We start from the raw sequence: 24,649 nt of genomic DNA, 5'->3' as shown, positions 1-24,649 counted from the left end.
ATGTAGACTTGTCAAAAAGGAACTTTGAGTGAATAACACATGCTCATATGCTGAGGCCTTTCACCTCAGAATAACTGTGGTGATGACCCTCAAAATTCTCATTTGTTATAGGTGTGACTTCTGGTAGCACAGTGACCAGCTGCTCTAAGAAACAGGGCATATATGGTCACCAAACAAAAAGCACAGGCAGGAAGAACCAGTGAGCTAGACCAACAATGAACTGGAAAGAACATTTTTTACAATGGAAAAGGATGAATAGTATGTCTTTGCACATATGCAAAAAATTATCTCATCTCTTTGGCGGCAGCATAAACTATGGGACTAACATCATTTTCCTTAAGAGTTTCCATGTCTTTGAGTTGCTATTCTTAGCTGAGCCACTGTAAAGGTCAATTTAATCAGTGTAAGAACTTTCAAAATGCCAGCATAAAAAGAGACACTGGGCAATAATAGTTCCCCAGGGATGGTTTTAATTTGCCGATTTATGGGGCTGGAAAACCCTGCTAGCAACTGGCAACAGCATCTTCATGCCCTTAGGAAAGCATTAACGTTTAATAGTGAAAAATAGGAAAACTGAAATCCTTCACAAGTTGCTAAATCACAAACGCTAAATCTCTTGGCTGTTGGGTACTAGTGAATTTGGAGCACCATCTCTGGCCTTCTCTACTGGGAAGAGGAATGGTTTCCTAATGGAAACACCCATTTCTAAAATTGAATAACAAATATGTATTGATATCACTTTCTTCACAAGCCAGGCATTGTGTTAGATGCTACAGCTACTGCACTGAGCAAGAGACTCTAGGGGGAAAGATCTTGCTTCTGATGATATAGCTGAGTAGGTAACTTAAAAAATATCATAATATTATTTTAATTATATAGCTGAAAGCAAGGAAGAACCCCAGGGCCAAAAATGTTGGGGGTGGGGAACTAGAAACTACAGTGATAAATGAGATCAGGCCTTTCCAGTGGCTGTGGAAAGGAGCTGTTTTATTTTCTTGAGTCCACCTAAAACAGGCACTTGGACCTGAGTTCCAATGTAAGGTGAAGACCCTCAAAGAGAGAAAGCAGACTAGAAAAAAGAGCCCACTGGCACACAGCGAGAATAAGAAAGGTCTGAATTGAGAGGAAAAAAGTATCTCTTCTAGTAATCTGTAACTACAAGCCTTTGCATAGGCTATTGAGATCTGAACTATTGAGAGCTGAGTGCCAAAGAATTGATGCTTTTGAACTGTGGTGTTGGAGAAGACTCTTTTGAGAGTCCCTTGAACTGCAAGGAGATCCAACCATTCAATCCTAAAGGAAATCAGTCCTTAATATTCATTGGAAGGACTGATGCTGAAGCTGAAACTCCAATCCTTTGGCCACCTGATATGAAGAACTGACTCACTGGAAAAGAACCTGAGGCTGGAAGAGATTGAAGGCGGGAGAAGGGGACGACATAAGAGGATGAGATGGTCGGATGGCATCACCGATGCAATGGACATGAGTTTAAGCAAACTCCAGGAGCTGGTGATGGACAGGGAAGCCTGGAGTGCTGCAGTCCATGGGACTGCAAAGAGTCAAGACACGACTGAGGGACTGAACTCAATTGAACTACATAGTCTGAGAATCCCCAGGCCAAAAGTTTAACACAAAAAAGTAGTCCCAGAATGAGACATCTGGCAGAGAAAATGTAAAATTCTAAAGAGACCTACCCTCAATCACAGCACGAAAGATGCCCACGAATAAAGCTCTCTGCTGAAGATGAGCGCAAGCAAAATGTAAAAACTATGTAAAAATACAAACAAGATGTGGGAATTCAATTAATAGCAGGGTAAGACTCTCCAAAGAAACCTTAATAGAATGATCAGATAAACTGTAATACATATTTCAAATGATTAAAGCCAAAAAGAAAAAATGAAAAACATGAGAAAAGAACATACTAAAAAAGAAACAATGACCAAATGGATTTCAGGAAAAAATACAACTTGTAGAAAAATAGTTATTAAAATTAAAAATTCAACAGGTGGTTTACACAGAGATTAGACCATGTTAAAGAAGAGAATCAGTAGACTGGAAAGCAGATCTGAGAAAATTACCAGCAACCAGCTTCTACCAATTAAGAGAAAACACAAAAATGGAAAATAAGAAATAAGACACTAAAGAAGGAAAGAAGAAAATGGAGTCAATATTTAAAGAGACAACTGATTAAAGATGGAATTTTCAGACAATAATAAACTCATATCTGGGCATACTGTTTGAAAGTGGAGAACAACCAAGACAAAAAAGATCTTAAATATATTCCAGTGAGGGAAGACTGAAAATTAACAAGTGAAATTAGAATTTAAAATACTAATAAGCTTCATAAAGATACTAAAACAGGATAATAGGACAAAGGGCTTTAGATGAGGCAGTCAGGAAAGGCCTCCTTAAGAAGGTGATGTCTGAGTTGAGCCCTGAATGATGAGAAGGAGACAGCTTAAGCAGATCTGTGCGAAATGTGTTCTAGGCAGAGAGAATGTAAAGTACATGCCAAGATACCAATGCAAGAATGAAACTGGTGTGCTCTAGGAAAAGACAGAAGGCTAGCATGGCTGAGCACAGTGAATCTAAGGAAGAGTGGTGTGAAAGAAAGTACTGAGAATTCAGAATGAGGCCAGACCTCATATGCCTTGTACAACAGACAAGTACCTTTAACTCAGAATCAGCTATTTTTGTTCTATCCTAGACAGACTCTTGGAGGGCATGGCAACCCACTCCAGTATTCTTGCCCAGAGAATTCCATGGATGGAGACTGACAGGCTACAGTCCATGGGGTCACAAAGAGTTGAAGTGACTGAACACACTTGCACGCCGAGACAGAATCTTTAAATTCTAAAAACGAAACACTTTCACATCCTTTGCAAGTGGTCATAAAATATAAATACACTCTTTATAAAGTTTTGTGAATTTACCTCTATTTTTATAATAAGTTAGTTAAAATCACTTTTCTCCTACTAATAGTTTTAAGGCTGTTTGAAGAGCTGAAGGAAACAGGAACTGCTCAAAGATCCCCCCCCCCCCCACTTTTTTTTCCCAGCTGCTCTGTGCAGCATGCAGGATCTTAGTTCCCCAACCAGGGATGGAACCCATGCCCCCTGCAATGGAAGCAGAGTCTAAATCAGTGGACCACCAGGGAAGTCCCCAAGGGTGGGAGGACATTTCAGAAGAGCTGGGGATGAAGGAAAGTAAAGTGAGGCAGAGGGATGATTCACAGGAGTCCTGGCCCATTGTTTCCCAGGTGTTTCTCTGGTCTCCCTTTGACAGTAGGGACTGTCACATTCTCCTTTTGTACTCTTCCCAAGGTATACTACACATGACAATTCCTCCTTTAAGCTTTGCTAGCTATGGTTTCTTCCTTTCTAATAAGGGGCAAGCCCCTGCTAAGATGTGAACCAAGATTCTGCTTTGTATGCACTAGGGTATTAGGAATGGATATTTATGCTATTTTGTTGAGCTCAGTCATTTTCCGGAAGGACAAACAGCCTGGGCATGCTTCTCTAATCAAGCCAATAAATCTAATCTGGTAAGATTCAGCCTCAGCCCTCAGATTTGATAGTGTGCTTTACCCCTTAAGGGCTCAAAGCTCCAGCTTCCTGGCTTAGGAGCACCCAGTCTCCCATACGCTGGCTGTAAAGTACTTTAAAGGGTAAAGCTAAACCCTGGAGCTAGTGACACACTTGGAAAAAGCCTACAACCAATGTGGGGAGCTGCTTCAAGATTTGGCAGCAGTGTGTGCTGCTGAAGGAGTTTCTGGGACCCCTGTTGCAGTAGGGACTTGGTCCCTGTATGTCAACCTGTGAGGGTCTCCTAAACAATTCTCTCTAGGACTCTCAAGAGACTGACTCTCTCCAAGAATCTAAGGTAGCACAACACAGTGAATGAGAACAAACCAAGGCATCTCACAAATAAGTGAATCTGCCCTCAAGTGGCCATGAACATATTCAGACAACAAAGGCAACAAAATAGAGACGCATTTCCCAAAGTATGGTCCATAGGCCCCAAATCACTCGGGATATTTGTTAAGAATGTAGACTGAGAACCTCTGGGGGTAGAGACTGAAGATTTGCCTTTTAAAATACACTCTCCTGAATGTATACGTGTGTATGTACAGCTTTGCAGTCCACCTGAAACTCACAACATTGTTAATCAGCTACAATATACTACACAATAAAAAGTTTAAAAAAAAGCACACTCCCCTGGTTATGCTCACATATATTTAAATTCAACAACCATTGTCCTAAATTTATAACAAACGTACAGCATATGCATTTCTTTACCTCTAAAAGTGGAAGAGATAGACCTCCACTATATCTCTTTCTATAATCTTAAACACATCCCAACAGTTACCCTCAAGAGTTGTCACTTAGAAACATAGCACATAAAATTACTTATGCTCTCCTGCCTCATTTCATAAAAAAATACAAAAAGATCATAATCATAATTTTTTTAAAAGGTGAAAGGTCAGGTAAGCTGCTATCCATACCAGTCCTGCTGTGACCAAAGCTGCACTACAACTGGAGACTCATTAAACAGCCCCCAAACAGAGCAGCTAGCAAAGAAATTAAAACCCATTTCCTGTGTTGCTGTTAGGAACCTGAATAACAAACTCAGAAAAAGCCACTTGATCCTGGTAGGAAAATCCCAGAGCAAAGATCGGAAGTTGCAACATAGACCATGGTTTTATTAAAGGCTACTTGTTGATGTCCCAGTGCATGCAGGCCTGGGGGGTCTGGCCGGTGGTAGCAGCTCAGGACACTGGGTTAACCTGCCACTCTCTCACCCCTGGACACTTACGAGGAAAAAAGTTCTCCCTTGAGGTATCCTGGCAATCCCTCATCACTGGCTTCTTCTGCCATAGAATAAATGCACCGAGAAGTATGCCTTCTTCAGCAAGCGCTGGTGCAAAGCTGAGGGACAAAATAGCAGGGAGCATGTGACAAAGCAAGCGGGACTCAGAGAGCAGGAAGGCAGTTCTACTATAGTGTCTCCACAGCTGGTCAGGAGGGCAAGTCCCTGCGTTCTGTATTAGCTGTATCTGCCCCTCCTGTTTGAAAGCAGGGATTGCAAACTGCTCACCCATGGGCCACAAAGGGCCCACTACTGAGTTCTACGTCCACGTGGTACCTTTGTTTTACAATAAAAAAAAATGAAATTAACTGTCAACATCTTAAAATGAAAAGGATTCATACAGAAATTCTGATTTCCAGCTTCTGAAAATCCCGGGGCCATATTAGATAGGGTTACAGATGTACATGGCCTTGAGCTCCACCTCGGCCTCCCCAAAACCCCTACTGTCCAAAAATCCCTACTGTCCAAAAACTGCATCTGCTTGACTCAAGCATGTCACTGCCTAGCCCCTGTGGGCATCCGATGAGCTCCTCCTGCTCTCAAGCTCAGTAATACCCCATTCATCCTCTCACTCTGAGGCTAAGGCCTGCTCAGAGGCCCAAATATGAATGGCAGACATCTGAACTCTCTAGACCGAGGCTCCAGCTACATCTTACAAGTGCCACACAAAACAGGTACCTAGACAAAGAGGAGGGTCCCTCTTCTCTGACTGAGGAGAAGATCTCTAGCCAGTCAGGAAAACCTCCAGCCACAACACTCAGGAAATGAGACAAGAGAACCAAGTTCTGCCCAGTGCCTGTGTTTATCAAGCATCTGGCTGGGCGTTTTTATCCAAGTTACATATTCCTCTCTTTTTACAGGAAACCAGGAAACTGAGATTCAGAGTGATCACACAGCTAGAACAAGTTTTCTGGATCTAAAGCCTGAATTTTAGTGGGAAAAAACCTGAATAATTAGCAGTTATCCTAAACTTTCATGCTGGATGCTGACAGGCACAAAAATGACAGATAAGACATGGACTTTGCCTTTGAGGAACGTTGTAATTATTAAACTGTTAGGTTAAAAAAAAAGCTTCTGTTTCAGTTCTTATTGCTGAAAATCTTCCTAAAATATTCAGGTTCATTTTGTGCCTCAAATACAGTCCAATCAACAGAATTCATTCCTTCCCCCCACCCCCCCCCAATAATGTGACAAAGCCTCAGAGTCATAATTTGAAGCAATGATGGTTATATACACAACACACACATACCTAGTCAGTTTATATAATACACATTTTTACAGGACTCAAAAGCTTTTCAAATTTCTTGAACACTCAGCCTCACCTTTGAGCCTGCCAGCCAGCACCCGACAAGGGATGAGAAGTGCTACCACCCTTATCTTACAAAGGAGGAACTGACACCTAGCCTAAGGCTGCAGATGACAGAATTGAGACTGTCAAAACTCGGATCTCCTGACTTTCGGTTCAGTATTCTTTCCATGACTGTGCCCTAGCTCATCAAGTCTTTGCTTTACTTTGAACATGTCTTGATCAAATCAAATAATCACTTTGCCCAAAAAGAGGTGCAGTTTTCAAGGGGATATGAAATATTGAAGGTACATGTTAACTTGTTGCTGATGTTCTTTGAGAAAGATTCACTACGGTTTCACTGGACAGTGAAGGACACGTGGGGTCTCAGAGCCCTTCTTCACTTTAAGCAAAATTCTAAATGTAACCTCGTTTTTTCCTCAGTAGTTCCACCCCACTGCACCAAGCTTTTGTTGGGGGCAAAAGAAATATTAATGGGACTTGTCTTGTGTGCCTGACTGTCTAAAGACCAGTGCTCAGTCACTCAGTCACTTCTGACTCTTTGCCACCTTATGGACTGTAGCCTGCAGCTCTCTGTCCATGGGATTCTCCAGGCAAGAATACTGGAGTAGGTTACCGTGCCCTCCTCCACTAGAGACCAGTACCAGAGATTTATTGCCAGTAGAAAGTTCAAGGAAACCACTGGCTTCTACCTCAACAAAGGGTTACATTAAAAATGTTACCCCTGAGCGAACAGATACAAGACTTCTTAAAATCTTCAGAATCCAGAGGCTTTCTTCAAAAGATTGAATAACCTTAAAGAACTTTCTGAATTTTAAGACCTGACATCTAAAGATTAAAAGAGACACCAGATGATTTAGAAGAAGGGGAATTTAGCATCCCCCTTTTCTGTTATCAAAGATAGATTATGATGCAGTCAAGAAGTAATAATTAGAACTGGACATGGAACAATGGACTGGTTCAAAATTGGGAAAGGAGTACATCAAAGTTGAATATTGTCACCCTGCTCATTTAACTTCTAAGTAGAGTACATCATGCGAAATGCCCTCCCGGATGAAGCACAAGCTGGAACCAAGAGTGCTGGGAGAAATATCAACAACCTCAGATATACAGATGACACCACCCAAATGGCAGAAAAGTGAAGAGGAACTAAAGAGTCTCTTGAAGAAGGTGAAAGAGGAGAGTGAAAAAGCTGGCTTAAAACTCAACATTCAAAAAACCAAGATCATGGCATCTAGTCCCATTCCTTCATGACAAACAGATGGGGAGACAATGGAAACAGTGACAGATTTTATTTTCTTGAGCTCCAAAATCACTGTGGATGGTGCCTGCAGCCATGAAATTAAAAGACGCTTGCTCCTTGGAAGAAAAGCAATGACAAACCTGGACAGCGTATTAAAAAGCAGAGAGATTACTTTGCTTACAAAGGTCAAAGCTATGGTATTACCAGTAGTCATGTATGGATATGAGATCTGGACAATTAAAAAGGCTGAGTGCTGAAGAATTGATGCCTTCGAACTGTGATGCTGGAGGAGACTTGAGAGTCCCCTGGACTGCAAGGATATCCAACCAGTAAATCCTAAGGAAATCAATCCTGAATATTCATTGGAAAGACTGACGCTGAAGCTGAAACTCCAATACTCTGGCCACCTGATGGGAAGAGCGGACTCATTTGAAAAGACCCTGATGCTGGGAAAGATTGAAGGCAGGAGGAGAAGGGGACAACAGAGAATGAGTCGGTTGGATGGCATCACCGACTCAATGGAGAGAGACAGAGGCAATGGACAGAGTTTAAGCAAACTCTGGGAGAGTGTGAAGGACAGGGAAGCCTGCCGAGCTGCAGCTCATGGGTTCACAAAGAGTCGGACACAACTGAGTGACTGAACAACAAAGGGCCACAGCAATAGGCATCCAGCTTGAGATATGGATTGTTATTAAAATAACTGTAGCCTAATGGTTCTTTAGGGCTCCCCAGGAGGCTCAATGGTAAAGAATCTGCCTGTCAAGCAGGAGATGCAGGTTCCATCCCGGGGGTGGGAAGATCTTCTGGAGAAGGAAATGGCAACCCATACCAGTATTCTTGCCTGGAAAATCACATGGACAGAGGAGACTGGTGGGTTATAGTTAGTGGGGTCACAACAGTTGGACATGACTGAGTGGCTAAACAACAATTGTTCTTTAAGCTGTATAAAGTTATTGATATTTGGGCAATTCTGAGATTCTACCCTTCTGGGGGTGGTTGTTCAGATTTTTCAGAGATAAAGTATCAGTTCCAAAACAGTTTGATTTTATCTACTGGCCATAAAAAATGAACTCTAAACCTGTCCTTGAGAAGGCATAGTTCCTGCTGATTGGGGCAACCAAGATGTTAAGATTCTAAACTTGTGGGCAGATAATGCATATTGCTTAGAAAGCAGCAGGAAAAAGTACCCCTATTTCCTTCCTCTTAATTAAAACATCTCCGTTCGCCCGCCCTGAGGCCTCTGGCTTGTGACTGCCTCCTGAGCAGAGTGCCGCGCACCAAGCACCAGGAGTTTTCCGCCCATCCTGTCTCCACCTTGGCTCATCACCCTTGGTACCTGCAGGATGGATCCCAGACAAGCCGAATCCACAGATGCAGAACCTGCGTATGCTGAAAGCTAAGTGCATACAGTTATTTTACATGGCGGCCTTGAGCAGCCTCAGATATTGGTTATCTGCCGGGCTTGTGGAACCAAACTCTTATGAATACTGAGGGACAACTGTACTGACATTTGGAGTCTTTCCTGTGGCGACCCTCCTGTGCATTATAGGATGTTCAGCAGCATCCCTGGCCACTATCTACTAGATGCCAGTATCAACACCCCACTCCACCCCTGGCTACTTGTTGCGACAATCAACAATGTCCAAACACTGGTAAAAGTCCCCTGGGGAGAGGACAAATTGCCCTTAGTTTAGAACCACCATTCCAGCCAAACTGAACCACACAACTCCGTGCAGAATCGTGTTGCATCCACTCTTTGTCACCTGATTGTCCTTTGGGCTCCCCAACCACTCTGTAAATTCCCTAAGAGAAGGATGAAGTCAATCTCACAAGTGCACCTACCCAGCAAAGGATTAGACACACAAAAACCTTCAGGAAGTACTCATCCTGGTGACTTGACAATGAAGTAACCCCACAGGCTGTTCCTCCCCCATGTTCCCCACGCCTCTTAGCTACGCTGTACAAGCAGCCACGTGAAGGGATCCTCCAAGGGTTAGGCCAGGGCTGCGGCAACAAAATTTCACATGATGACTTGAGACAGACCTTTGAGACCGACCTATGGCTCCCTGGGCTTATAGGAACCCAGCACAATCTGAGCCTGGTTCATCAACCCAGAAACTTACTCCCAAGGCAGAGAAATGATTGCACGTTCTATTTTTGTTGGCAGTCCATTCCAGCCTATCCGAGGCTGCCTCACCACACTCCAGAACCACACCCCAAGGAGTGGGAGGTCATAGGTATTTACACTTCTGCCTGGGGTGGGAGGGAACCCAAGGATTTCCAAACCCTTGAAGAAAACCATAGGATAGGCTGTGCAATATTTGAAACCAAGAATGAGACCACGCGTCACAGTTCAGCGGAAGCCCCTGAGAACATGTGTGTTAAGCAAGAGAACCAAACAATAAAGAATATTCTGAATCTCTTTATTCAATGCCCAAGGGATCCAATGTCTTCTATGCAACTCAGTCCCAGCAAACAATTCACCACTTTCAGGTAAAGAAGTCACTGTGTCACACTCCAGCTGCTGGTCTTCAAAGCCTGTCTCCCTCTCTCCTGAGTGTGTATTTTCTGCCACTGCCCCACCTATATCTTTTAGTTAAAAGAACAAGACAGGTCAAGCAAGTGACATTGCATTGAATCTCCATTTTCGCAACAGATGCTTCTCCTGAGGTAGGTCCAGGTTCAAGTCCAGTTGAGCCCTTCCCAGAGGAGCAACAGCTACAGAGCAAGCGCAGAAATGGCTAAACCAGGTCAAATTTGCAGGGCGTTTCAACTCACTGTCACTACAAATCAATAAATAGAATCAAGATTAGTGCCAAGAGGAACTGTCATCCAGGTGTTAGGGAGTCAGGGCAGGGGAAGAAATTTTATAGCAGTTTGGTTTTTATTTCCCCCAAGTAGCCCCATATTTCTCTTTTCCTAGACTAAAATTTACCTCTTCAAGGAAAAGGGGTGGGAGGGGGTGGATCAAACTCATGGGATATTACTGGAGGAAGTGAATGTTTTCTTTGGCGCCATTCTGGATAAAAGTTTCAAAATCAGCAGATACAGTCTTCTTTTCCACTGAGTTACTTATCCTGTCTGCTGGTTTCTCTTTGCTTTGATAACAGGAATGTGATGAAAAACAAGCACATTCCTCTAAAAAAGCAGCTTCTTGCAACAGAGACGGTTGGTGGAGGGGTGGGGAGCGGGTGTTTAAAAAGTCACCTGAAAGGCTTGGATGAGAGCCACCCTTTCTGTTAGGTGACAGGAGGGAACTGAGGTGTTTATGGAGCTCTCGCTTGTAGTAGTCACAGATTTTTACAAATCAGTTCCAATACGAATTTTAGCTTCCACCTCTGGTAGTACAAACAAGTGCTACCCTGGTGTCTGCTGCATTATATAAAGCCAGTTCCCTCAAACAGGGTCTCTCTTACTATGTCCTAAACCTGGTTCAGTTCAGTTCAGTTGCTCAATTGTGTCCGACTCTTTGTGACCCCATGAATCGCAGCACGCCAGGCCTCCCTGTCCATCACCAACTCCTGGGTTCACTCAAACTCACATCCATCGAGTCGGTGATGACATCCAGCCATCTCATCCTCTGTCGTCCCCTTTTACTCCTGCCCCCAATCCTTCCCAGCATCAGGGTCTTTTCCAATGAGTCAACTCTTCACATGAGGTGGCCAAAGTATTGGAGTTTCAGCTTTAGCATCAGTCTTTCCAATGAACACCCAGGACAGATATCCTTTAGGATGGACTGGTTGGATCTCCTTGCAGTTCAAAGGACTCTCAACTGTCTTATCCAACACCACAGTTCAAAAGCATGAATTCTTCAGCACTCAGCTTTCTTCACAGTCCAACTCTCACATCCATACATGACCACTGGAAAAACCATAGCCTTGACTAGACAGACCTTTGTTGGCAAAGTAATATTTCTGCTTTTTAATATGCTATCTAGGTTGGTCATAACTTTCAAGGATAAAAAGCCCACACAGGAGGGTAATGGTGACTAGAAACTCAATCCCAGACGAGGAACAGGGCCGTGGGGAGGCGGGCTGACAGCAGATTTGCTGCAGAGACTCCTATGACATGCAAGACAGGGATCATCACACTTCCTCAGTGAGGACATCTCGGGATAATTTTCCGAGAGAAAGGCAACATTCGAGGTGCAGAATATAAATTATCGTCTTGATGGATCCAGGCTGCATTCCAGCAATTAGAACTTGCACTGGTCCTTCCACACACCTGCTGTGCAACAACCGAGACCACTGGACTGTGGAAAGGACCACCTGCAAAAGCCACCTTTCCACCCGTGAACTGCGCTGCTCCGCTCCTAATGTCACGTGCCGCCACCTGCGTAAAGCTCCACCATCCGTGAGCTCGCTCTACGCCCCCTACCTGTGAGCACGGGGATAAAGTTTCTACCCCTTGGTATCCACAACATGCTGTGAGTAGAACAGGTGCTCAATACTTTTCAGATAGAGATGTTGGTCACAAGAACTTCCAGCATTATAAAACCAATACCTTCTGAATTAAACATGAAATAGAATTCATTCAAATCGCAGACCAAGAACATTCTGTTGTAATCTTGTTCTTTGAAAATCAGTAATCCATCTGCTAGGTATACAGGATAGATTCCCTCTTAACCAGAAAACTCATTTTCTGATCTTGCCAGATAAGGAAGGGATGGCATGCTCAACTACATGTTATACCTAAAATGTGCCATGTGGTGCCACAGCCCAAAAGTACAGCAGGTGATTCTCTTCAGAACTTCAGCCCCAGTAAGCACAAACACTGTTCTCTAGTCAACCCTGTAGCTTCCAGGGCGTTGTCTTAGCTGTCCTTAACTGGAAGAACGAACACAGCCTAAGGCTTCCCTGGGGGCTCAGTGGTCAAGAATCCACTTGCCATGCAGGAGACATGGGTTGGGAAGATCCCCTGGGTTGGGAAGATCCCCTGCAGAAGGGAATGGCTACCCACTCCAGTATTCTCACCTGGGAAATCCCATGGATAGAGGAGCCTAGTGGGCTACAGTCCATTAGAGCTACAAGAGTCAGAGGTGCAGGATAAAACTTAGCAACTAAACAACAACAAGGCCTAGCTGCCCTTTATAGACACTGAATTCATGCCACACTCATTATTGGATTGAGGCCCCTCATGCTTTCCTTCCTTCTCTGTGTCATAAAGGACACCAGTACTTGCTGAAGCAAGGTCCTTGTCTTATCTCAGGAATACCTAATACCAAGACTCATCGATGACAGTGTTTCTCATCTGCAGGAGAAAACAAAAACAACACTCCCAATCTGATATGTCTGGAATGCTCCTTCCCCAGCTCATATGTCTGGTGTTAAAACTCCTACTCATCCTTCGAGACTCAGGTCAAGTATCACCTTCTTAGGAAAGCCTTCCATGCCCATCCTGCTCCCCAAGCTTGATGCTTTCCTACCCTCTGCTGTCCTAGTCCCTGGGGGTCCTCTGTTTCAGGCTTAGCACACTGTCTTATAATTATATCCAAGCTACTAAAGTGCAGGGAAGGGGGTGAGGGGTGTGGGCCAAGTTGAGGCGGAATCTCTCCAAGTGTGGCCAGATATTACCAGGTCTGAACCACCTGGGGAACTTAATAGAAATGAAGATTCCTGGGCCCTGGCCCCACACCTACTGAATCTATATTCTAATCACCCCACTCCTAGGTGATTTTTATGCATTTGAGAACTACCGCACTAGAGTGTGATTTCTAGGAAGAAGCACGGTGCTTTATTTATCCTCTGTGCCAGATCCACATTCATTAAGTGCAGTGGCATTATTCAGTAGATGCGATGTGCATGAGAATCTTCCACAGAGTAAAGAGCAAAAGGGTACTCAGAGACACGCGTCTCATTTGGTACCTGGGCCACCTAGAAATAAACTTCAGAAAACGTGCCCCGGCGGGAGCAATGCATTAATCCAGCTCCACTTTCATAGACACCGGTAGATAGCAAGGAAAACACCAGGCTTTGGAATCAAAATGCCTGGGTTTGAAAATTTTAAAACAAAACAAACCAATCAACCAACCAAACAAAAAAAGCCAAAAACAAACAAACGTTAATGACCTAGCTAGTTTCCCTAGCTAGCTGATCAACCTTGGACAAGTGGCTTACCTCTGTAAGCCTCAGCACAACTACCAGAGAAACAGAATCACAATCCACATAAGATAGGTGTATAAGGTGTATTAAGAGGGAAATAGTATATGAAAGCATATATATGTGTGTGTGTGTGTGTGTGTACATATATATATATATATATATCTCGGAGAAGGCAACGGCACCCTACTCCAGTGCTCTGGCCTGGAAAATCCCATAGACAGAGGAGTCCATGGGGTCGCTAAGAGTCTGATACGACTGAGCGACTTCACTTTCACTTTTCACTTTCATGCACTGGAGAAGGAAATGGCAACCCACTCCAGTGTTCTTGCCTGGAGAATCCCAGGGACGGGGGAGCCTGGTGGCTGCCATCTATGGGGTCGCACAGAGTCGGACACGACTGAAGTGACTTAGCAGCAGCAGCAATACACACACACACACACACACACATATAATGTATGATAAAGACTAACAGCATATATGTTTTGTGTCATTTTCTTAAAAACAGAATTATCACCAAGTAATTTTTAGAAGGCTGGCGTTTACAAATAGCTCCAATAAAGAACACAGCTTCAATGTCAGACACAGAAATACTGGAAATATACAAAATTATGTTACCAAAGATACTCAGGGTTTTCACAGGCAAAGTTTGAATCACAGAAGGCTGGGGCAGAAAGGGCCTCAGGAGGTCCTCAAGTCCAGCCATCTACCAGGAACCCATTCAGAAACAAGAACGTAGATTCACCCCTGCTGTGCAGTCTCTGAGACGCTCCCCACAACCAACCCAGTCCTTCATGCCATGCCACCCAGCTCTGCATCCTCTCACTCAACTGTGCGGAGGTTACTGGACATGGCACGGATTATAGTAATTACTACAGTACGGATTACAGGAAGCAACGGCCTCCCAAGTCACAGTCAACAATGTCCAAATCCCAGGGCAAGAGCTCCTGCCATTATATCCTCCACCTCTGCTAGCAGTCCTCTAGCTTCTAGTTTCCTTATGTTTTTCCTAAATGCCTATTCTCAGTTAGCCAAAGTGCTAGTGTTTTAAATACATTTTTCCGTCAAATTCTCCCAATAACTCTTCCAGTAGGTTTTATTATTTTCAAGACGAGGTTCAGAGCAGTTATGCAGCCTCTGAGACCCTGCGGGGGAGCCAAGATACAGAGGCAGGTCTTTCTGGCTCCCCAGGCCTACTCTTTCCACTGTACCAGGCAGTTTCCAGCAGCATTCCCCACCTGCTGACATAGCATGAGATGCTTCCTATTTCCAACACTGCTCAAAATCCTCGCCAGGGCTTACTCTGCCCACAAGTCAAAAGGACAGCCCTTCTTGAGGGACAGAGGAAGTGCTCCAATAGGGTCCCCATTCTCTCTGCCTGTGTCTGCATCAAAGGAACTCTGAACAGTAACAAAAGCAGTAATAGAACATGTGGAGCTTTTCAGAAAAGCTTACTTTTAGAAGAATTTCAGGCCACCCAAGGGACACTCTAGTCCTGTTCTAAGCGTGAGGTTAAACAGCAGTCCCTAGAAGCATATATATTTCTTTTGTAAGACTCTGGTTTGATCACATCTGTGGCTTTTTCTCATCCAGGAACAGGCAGCAGAAGGGTGTGTGTCTGTCCCCACCCCCGCTTACAGCCGCTGCTGATTACAGCTACACATTCCAATACAGACATGCCTCTCAGACCAAAGAGGGGGCGGGGGTGGCCTGATCTCAGAAGCCCTGGAACAAATAGTTGGCAACAGCTGTGTTCTCAGAAGACCGCAGTTGGTCGCTACTGTTTTCTCATTCCACACTAGGTTACCGGCTATAACTCAAGTGCCCCTACTTCAAACGGCAGCTCGCAAGTACTCAAGTCTCTGCCATGGGAGTCTGCTGGCTTGGAAAAATCCATCAGGAAGACTAGAGTGTGGTCAGTCCCACCCCCACCCCTCTGAAACATTCAGGACGTCCCTCAGACCCACAGCCCTGACCACAGGCTTAAAAGGAGAAAGTCTCTAAAAGGAGCCCTTCCCTTTAAAAGAAGGCCCCCCACCCCAACTCAGAATCTCTTCAGAAGCAGAGAACTGTGAAGAAATCGCTGCTCACTAACCCAATCAAAATGGAGAAGGAATAAAAGGGGTTTTGATCAGGAATCCTGCTCCGCCTCTCCCCTTCCCGGCCTCACCCCTCAACTGTTTCCTCACTAAGGCTTTGGCAATGGTTTTACGGTGTCTCATGGAAAATCAGAACAGATAATCCAGCAAGAGCTCAGGGATACATGGGGGTTAAGAAGCCGGTGGCCAGGGGAGTAAGGAGCAACTAGAAAGCAGGAAGAAAAGCCTGGAAAATTCTGTAAGGGAGCTGGCCTGCTATAACTGCGAGACATTTTCTAAAAGGCTCCCTCCACCCAAAGCAGTAGTGCGATAAGTAAGCTCCCACCCTCTTCCCTTTCCGAACCCAATCCCCAGACCACCCGTTCCATTACCTGTCTAAGACCCAAAAGGAAAGGCATCCTGCAAGAGCATCGTCCACACTAACGTTGGGAACAAAGGGCTTTTGAAAAGTTAAGGTCTTGCAAGGAGCATTTCCCCTGGCGGGTCTGGTGCTCAGCGTTCCCGGTTACCCGGCCTTCCTTAGCAAAGAAGAAAAAGTAAACAGAGTCCTGGGACCAAGCGGGCACTCTTCCTCCTGCTCTCCTGGCTGCTCCCCCCGCCTGGCTCCGACCCACCCCCACCTTCTCGTGACATATCTCAGACGCAGCAAAGCTGAAGCTGTCTGCCAAGGGGGAAATGACATCAGTTCAGGCACGGCAGAAAAAACTCCAGACAGCTGCTGTAGAATTCTGAGGAGGATGTGCTGCAAACCCACGAAGTCCAGCTCTGGACCCACCTAGGGCTGGAGCCGACAGTGAGGGGGGACAAGGCTGCTGCCCCCTCCCCTTTGCTCCCCTCGGCTCTGAGCAGGCTGGACTGTACATAAATCAAGGTTTTAACACTGCAAAGAGCTACATTTCTCTGAATAATGACGGGATTCTAAGAGCTCCCAGGGAATTGTTTCTCCTCCTTGGTTAAGAAAACAGGGCCCAGGAGCTGTCAGTTTCACAGAAATTTCCCCATCCCACCTCTGCCAGAACCGGTGCTCAACAGTGCACCGTGCCTGGCTGTTCCAACTTTCTCAAGAGATGGATGCAATTCAGAGAGGGCTGGGAGAGGTACCTCTTTCCCAGCGAAGGTAGGACATGTTACCTTGGGTGCTGACCTCTCGAGCCCTTGCTCTGACAGGAGAGTTTATGTTTCATAAACAGACTGCATGTACAGGTGCCAACATCTTTCCTCACTTGTCTTACAAAAGGTACAACAAGTCCCACCGCAGCCTCCAAGTTGCCAGTGAAGCAGATCTCTATATTTAAACTGACTCTTGCTTCTGAAAAGTTCACTACCTTAGGTTTGTCAGACTTTCTTCTCTAAGTGCAGTTTATGGAGAAATGGCTCTCTACAGGCAAGCTTTTGTACAGGAAGCAAAGGCCCCGGGGTTGGCGTCCTTACCTGACTTTTCCCAGTCAGCAGTGTAAGCCAGCTCTTGACTGGCTAGCGTTCCCTAAACAGCAGGTCACACTCACTCCCTCCAGCTGTGAAACCTTTAGCAAAGACAACAGTAGCAAGGGTCTGTGTTTGGATTTGGACTTGCAGAAACGACGCACAAGGAGAACAATCTTCAGAGGAACGCTGTAAACGCAAAGTTAGTTTCTAATAACTTCCTAGGCTGCAGATTAATGATATTTCCATCACTCAAAGCAAGTATATCTCATCTTTTTATTTTCTGCAACAGTTTTCTTTCAGTGATACTCAGCAAAGGCCCCCGTGGGACTGGCACTGTGCTGGGCAGACCCAGGTAAATAAAAAATGATTCTTGCAAATTATTTTTCACCTCTATTATCTTTCATTTCTACTGAGGACAATACACTTACAGCAAGGTGACTTGCCAAAAGTACTTTTCAATCATTAGCGAAACCAGCCAGACACACAATGTACTTGCTGCAGGTCTCCCACTGACGGTCAAGGTCATATCGACTTTCCTGACAAGGAAATGAATAAGCCAAGCCAGCTGGGCCATTTCCTGGAGTCTCACAAAGAAATGACCAGCAGCCTCATTGCTATGGAGAAGGGAAGAGGGGTGAAGTGGCTTCTGCCACTGCAGGTGTTTGAGGAGTACAAAGCCATTCTTCAGCGAATATGTACCCTCAAGACGCGGTCATCTAGTCTAGCCCATGCTTTGTTTCTACCCTCACACACAGGATGAACAGCCAGCCAGGCAGGCCTGGACACTCAGACACATCCCTCTGGCGAAGAGAGAAGAGACAGCTTTCCATGCCCTCTTTTCATTTCCTCAAATGTAGACCATCCTCAAACACACCCAGCATTATTAACTTTGACAATGAAACTACTGGAAAAGGCATCCTCAACCCCTCCTGGGCAACTCTGCTCTGAACCTACCTGACAAGACAGCATGACACCCACAGTTCTATGGAAAGAGTACATGGCGTAAGCGTACTATTAATTCATTCATTCCACATCTACAGAACACCCACAGCCAGGCACTGGTGTAGGAGCTGGAGGTACCTCTGTGAGCAAGACAGTCAAGAATCCTTGCTCTAATGGACAAAGGAAACTTTCCACATTTCTAAATAATGTTTATCAGCAGTCATCTCTGATTAAATGGAACTGCAACAAGATTACTAGAAATTAAAAAATAATTTTGTCAAAGTTCAATCTAAATGATCAAAATTGCAACACAGGCCTCCCAATTTCCTCGCAACCTAATAAATCATTCTTTTAAGGATGCTACTCAAGACAGTGTTTCTAATCAGCATTTGTCAACTTTTTTCTTCTTACAAGATTATAAGATTCTGTGTACAAGGCAGCATTAAACCGAAAACAACATCACGCACTCTAACAAAGTGACCACTGAGATGGCATCTTCCTCACTGATCTGCTTTTCCTTGCCCCTAGTCCTTGACCAACCCTCACTGAGCTCTAAAATTTGGGGGATGAGGAGAAAGAACAGCTGAAATGGCAAATGCAGGCATTCCCAGGAAGGCAAGCTCACATTGTGCCATGACTTACAAATATTACCACAACCCAGGGACAAAGTAGTCAATTTGGGGATTTAAGAAGCAAAATGATAATCAGTAGTTTCTACTAGTCTGAAAAAAGATTCTTTTATATAAGTGATCCAGGTTCATACATGGTGGACCAAAGCTAAGTCAAATCCATCTTCAAACCATTTTAGTCATCTCCCTGACACAATGTAGAATTTGATTCAATGCTGAATTCACCAACTTAAAAAAAGGGAGGGAGGAGGAATTCTCTGGTGGTCCAGTGGTTAGGATTCTGTGCTTCCACTGCCAAGGGGTACAGGTTCCATCCCTGGTCAGGGAACTAAGATCCTACATGCTGCAAGTCACAGTAAACCAGAACTGACAAGGATTATGCTGTCAAAATGTTCTAGTTTAATAAGTGTTTATGGCCCTGAGTAGTGACAAAGATAGTAATGCTGAAACCCTTTGCATTAATTTATTAAAGAAGACATACTGCAACAGCTATACTTCCCTGATATCTCAGTTGGTCAAGAATCCGCCTGCAATGCAGGAGACCCTGGTTCGAGTCATGGGTAGGGAAGATCCACTGGAGAAGGAATAGGCTACTCACTCCAGTATTCTTTGGCTTCCCTTGTGGCTCAGCTGGTGAAGAATCCACCTGCAATGTGGGAGACCTGAGTTCAATCCCTGGGTTGGGAGGATCCCCTATGGAAGGGAATAGCTACCCACTCCAGTATTCTGGCCTGGAGAATTCCATGGACTGTATAGTCCATGGGGTCACAAAGAGTTGGACACGACTGAGCGACTTTCACTCACTCACTCATTGCAACATAATATATATTCATAGCTAGTGAAATTCATTCCTTCGCTATAGTTGATTTAAGAATCTTTTGGCAACATTTTCCTAGGCAGCCTATGCATTTATCATCCTTAAATTCTGAGAAAGGGCTTCCCTGGTTGTTCAGTGGTAAAGAATCCACCTGTCAATGCAGGAGACACAGGTTCGATCCCCGCTCCAGGAAGATTCCACATGCCAAGGGGCAACTAAGCCTGTGCACCACAACTACTGAGCCTGTGCTCTAGAGCCTGGGAGCCACAAACACTGAACCTATGAGCTGCAGCTACTGAGGTCTGCATGCTGAAAGCTTGTGCTTATCAACAAGAGAAGTTACCTCAACGAGAAGCTCATGTACTGCAGCTAGAGAGCAGCCCCTGCTCACTGCAACTAGAATGCCTGCACAGCAACCAAGACCCAGCACGCCAAAACTAAATAAATAAAACTTTAAAAATAAATATTAAAAAAAAAAATTCTGGGAAAGAGGCAGGGAGAGATAAGTTATTTGCTAGTACTGACAATGAAACCAGCCTTTATGTTAAGAACTTTTATTTAACCAACATCTCATGATCCCATCATGTAGGTATTAATATCCTTACTGCTCAGCTGTAGAAACTGAGGCATATGGAGACCTGCCCAAGGTCACATAGCAGGCAGAGTAAGAGCAAGGATCTGAATGACGTCTCTGGCTCCAAAGACTCTTTCCTTTACAGTAATACAGGAGTCATGATATTAAACCAGAAGTGACCAGTAAAGCAAAAACCGGAACTGAGGGTCAGCTAAACGCTAAGCAGACACTCATGTTCCCAGTCAGTGTTCTAGAACCCTCTGTAGACTGTCACTTACCACTGGATCTGACAGTGGTGTTCCCAAGGACAGGGTCAGGGCCTTGCATTCGGACCGACTCTGGGGCCTGAGCTCCATGAGGTAAAAGACTAGGACAGTCCTAAAGTTCTCAAAAGTTCCCAACATGCACCAGGTCCCCACACGAGGAGCAAGGTGGCATGGAAGGTCTTCCATGCCTTGGATCTCAGGTAACCTGGTGAAATGTTCATTGGCCAGCAGAGGCTAAAGGAGACTAGGGCTGAGGGCTCTGAGTTTCTCATTTCGCAATCAAGGAATCTGAAGAAAGAGGGTTTTGTCAGAACAGGATAGCAACTGCCAACTTCCAGGGCAGGAGTTAATCTCCAGACCTAAAGCCTTTTATTTCCAGACGCTTTGAGTAGAGGCTGTGATGCAGACACAGAACATCTAAGATAAAAATAAGAGACCTTTCTTATCACTCTCAGGCTGTCTACAAGCACATTTAAATGCCTTCGAGTTCTGACTCAAAAAATGCAGAAATGAATACTTACCCAAACCCCAGACTGACAGGAGCACCACAATCAAAGTCAAACCAAGACATCATGTCACGAATGCAAAGCTGGGCATCAATAAAAGGATCCTGAAGTAATTATTTTGGGGAATGCCATAGGAAGAATTCCAAGCCCAGAACAAAGATTTGCAGAACCTTGCTAAGTAGAAATGTTACGGACTGTTCAGCTGCCAGAAATCAAGAATACTAACTTATCTGTGTCCTGGGGCTGGACAAAGGCAGACAAGGAGCAAGCCTGCCGAGGCAAGGTAACACACCTCTCCTGGGTTCCGAGAGGGACAAGGAGTTCTACAAGGCACAGGGCTTGTTTCTTCTACAAGGCCTCCGTGAAAACCCGGGGATGCTCTCCTACTACTTTCCTGAGTCTTCCCAGAAGTTGGCTGGGTAAACAGCCCACAACTGCAGTACACAATCACTTGTTAAACATCAGATGATATATTTCAGAGAGGGAGAACCTGAACCTATGTTGCTATCTCATATTTTAAAGATGACAAACATGCGCTTCAGTGTAGTTAGGTAACTCTTTCAAAAACACACACCTAGTAGGCAGTTGGAGCCGGCATTTCAGCCAGACCTGTGTGGTTGGACAAAATGGCTTGAACACGCATGGACACAGTGTTTTGATATTACACCCGTCACTTCCCCCTCTTCTGTGACATGATAGTCACAGTCACGTCCAGCCACCAGGATAGACCACGGGGATGGGAAAGATCACTACTGGATGAACTGGCCTTGCCCTGAAGGAGTGACTTACTCAATTACACAGTGAGGGAGAAAAGACCTCAGACAGAAACAAATGGCACCCTATAATAAAAGTGAGGGAAGGAGTAGAGCCAGAAGTGTAAGAAGAGCTTGAAGAAAGGAAGCTGTTGAGGGACAGACTGGCCAAAGAAAGTGTCACCGTGAGATGGCTAACTAAAAAAAAAAAGTAGGGTTTGGGGGAGAAGGTGAAAGCACTAAGCAAGGCCAAGCATGACAACAAGGGCACACGGGGCATTCAAGAAAGGCTGAAGAAGATGAAGCAAAGATCAGCTGGCGGAACAGTGCAGAAGCCAGCACATATGTCTGTTTACTGAGCACCTGTAAGTGGCACAATATTTCTTTCTGATGACTATGGTAGCACTATAAATGTCAAGGGCAGGAATTTCTATTTTGTTAAGTAAGTTAAGTATCTTGGTTCTCTTGCTGTTTGATTATATTTACTCCGAAAATATGATAAATCCTGAATCTGATTTTGTGGGGGGATGTGGGAGGTGCAAGAAAGACATCCATGCAATGCTGCTACTGCTGCTAAATCGCTTCAGTTGTGTCCGACTCTGTGCAACCCCACAGACGGCAGCCCACCAGGCTCCCCGTCCCTGGGATTCTCCAGGCAAGAACACTGGAGTGGGTTGCCATTTCCTTCTCCAATGCATGAAAGTGAAAAAATAAAGTGAAGTCGCTCAGTCATGTCCGACTCCTAGCGACCCCATGGACTGCAGCCCACCAGGCCCCTCCGTCCATGGGATTTTCCAGGCAAGAGTACTGGAGTGGGTTGCCATTGCCTTCTCCATGCAATGGTACAGCCTTAATCTTTTAAATAGAGAGAGAAGTCAAAGTAGCAGAAGCTGAAAGTGGTTTACAACAGCTTCCTAAGGTTTCTGCCTCCTGCTTATCTGCCCCTTAACAAGAAAATCCTTTTCTGTTGACAATCAATCACTCTTGGTATTTATTACCTTAGTGGATAAATATTTACTGCCTTCTCTGGAAAGTCTAGGGGTCTCTGAAACTCACCACTAACCAGGAGCTGTCACTGATGGTTAATGAGCTGCTGCTGGGTCTACAGTTTTAGCTTTATCAAGCACAACAGCAGCCTTGTTTGTTTTTATACTAAAATGCTAGGTTCATTCTTCCTGCCCTGAAAACAGTTCAACCTCAACCAAACTGGCAAGTAGCCAAGAATTACAGGAAAATCAGCAAGCTACAACTAAGGCTGTCCCCAGAAAGATTTCATGTCTCCTCACAAACTGCTCTCTAAACCAAAAATCGGAATAAGAAAAAAGGGGGAACCTAGGTCACACCAAATACATGATATACACACACGTGACCTAGAAAGAGAACTCCATTTAGGGAAATTAGACTTCAAGGCCTCCACTAAATCTGATTTCAGCTTCCACTTAGGGGCAGGACAAAGAGAGACTCAACCCACTTTTGGTGAAATGGTGGCAGGCCCCTGGAAGGGCCAACATCATGTCATTTTATTCAAGACACCTCAACTCTGAGGACCTGCAAGCAGCTCTGGGCTCTCCGGGTGCAAAGTCATAAGAGCAAGTGTGCAGACTCTCCAATGTAAGATCTTGGTTGTGCTTTATAATAAGATCTGCTCCCTTGTCTATGTGTCAGCAAAGTCATTTATTCTCAGGCCTATCTCCTCTTGTATAGTATAAGCAACTAAGGGCAAGGTACATAACTTCCATTTCTGTGTCCCTCACAGTACCAAGCAATGCATCGCACAAAGCAGGCCTTCAAGAAAAGACGGTCACATGGATGAGGGAATTGACAACTACAGAGAAAATGGTAAAAATGAAGTTAATACAACTAAACCCAAAACATTAGGGCAGGTGACTTTTTCCTGGTCACAGAAACCTGAAAAACAGCTGAGAGATAAAGAGAGCACCTGGATGGTATTCTGAGCTCATAAGGCTTGATGAAGGGATTGGGAAACCCTCTGGTTATCCACCTCCAATTTTCTCAGCTGAGGAATTTAAAGCACTTAAGCCATCTCAAAAGCCAAACTCCCTTCCTCAAGGTACACAGCTGGGACATGACTGAACGCCCCAGTAATAGTTTTTCAGATATGGGGAATGGGATGAAGCAGGCCCTGGTTTTGTCTCCCATCCACCAGAAATTCCATTAGCAACACCAGGAAGTTTCCTTTTCTGCTTAAAGGACTATGAGACTTAATAAGGCCTAGCTGGAAACACAGCTCCTGGCACCAAGCCTTTTCTCATTTCCTAGATCTTATGTAAATCAAATATTACCTCCTCCTTCCTTAGGATATTTGGTAACCAAACTTTCTTCAGGTCTAAGATTTCATGGTCAAAAACACCAGCAGAAAACTTTAAGACAACTTATCCTTCCCAGAAGATGTAGGGAGTGCGGAAACTTCTGGAACACACACGTCCATAGCCCAAGTAAGATGATGACTGAGGTGGTGAAACTGGAGAGGGAATCACACCAGATGCCAAGGATGCTGGACCTTTCATCACATTATGGCCAACCAAGGCCACACCTGAACCCTGTGGACTCCCACAGGATGACAGCAGTATGTAAACCGACTTCAAAGACACTTTGACCATGGCTCCAAATCATGAAGAAAGCATGAGAGCAAAGCAAAGGTAGGCAGGCAGACCCTACTCTGTATGCCTAACGTCTAGGGGAGAAAATGCTGGAAGGGCCTCTGAGAAAGCATCCCATCACAGCAAGAAGTCAGTGCAGGCTACTGTACCTCTCAGGAAAAAAGGCAGCAGGTACCAATATCCTATTTTATATTCACCGTTCCGAAGTCCTTCACTTTGCTCAAGATGCATATCCTTGGTAAGGCGTGCTCAGTATTATAGAAAAGGAGGCACTGACCACTGAGAGACACAATAAAGCATCATTCTTGCAAAGAATTCAAGGTTTATAAACTACTTTCACATCTCTCTTCGTTGTTCCTTACATCAGCTGATGATGGGGCCAGACAGTACACCGAAGGTCTGAGAATGCTAGGTGACCTAGGGCTAGACCGACGGTTTCTAACTGAAGGGGCAGAGGTCTTCCCGTAGAATCCCAGTGAGTGACTGTCTACAGGCAGACTTC

General features: G+C 44.8%; 1 protein-coding gene and 1 long non-coding RNA gene across 3 annotated transcripts in view; both read right to left on the bottom strand.

Moving 5' to 3' along the window:
- Positions 1-24,649, bottom strand: part of WBP1L (WW domain binding protein 1 like) — a 56,329-nt gene that overhangs the window by 15,894 nt on the left and 15,786 nt on the right. Inside the window, exon 1 of one of the 2 annotated variants that reach the window (XM_061403305.1) lies at positions 15,987-18,258. The exons of the other annotated variant lie outside the window; for it this stretch is intronic. Coding sequence (XP_061259289.1) covers positions 15,987-16,013 — 27 coding nt within the window. The 5' untranslated portion in view covers positions 16,014-18,258. Of the gene's footprint in view, positions 1-15,986; positions 18,259-24,649 lie in introns of those variants that run through there. 2 annotated transcript variants of the gene reach the window in all.
- Positions 9,826-12,332, bottom strand: LOC133239349 (uncharacterized). Its single transcript, XR_009733799.1, has 2 exons — positions 10,960-12,332; positions 9,826-10,201 (listed from the first exon to the last, which is right to left on the bottom strand). It is a non-coding gene; the product is annotated as an uncharacterized LOC133239349 (long non-coding RNA).

Source organism: Bos javanicus, chromosome 26 (assembly GCF_032452875.1).
Source record: "Bos javanicus breed banteng chromosome 26, ARS-OSU_banteng_1.0, whole genome shotgun sequence".
Lineage (NCBI taxonomy): Eukaryota > Metazoa > Chordata > Mammalia > Artiodactyla > Bovidae > Bos > Bos javanicus.
The sequence above is the reverse complement of the archived record's forward strand: the minus strand, read 5'-3'. Positions and strand labels throughout refer to the sequence as shown.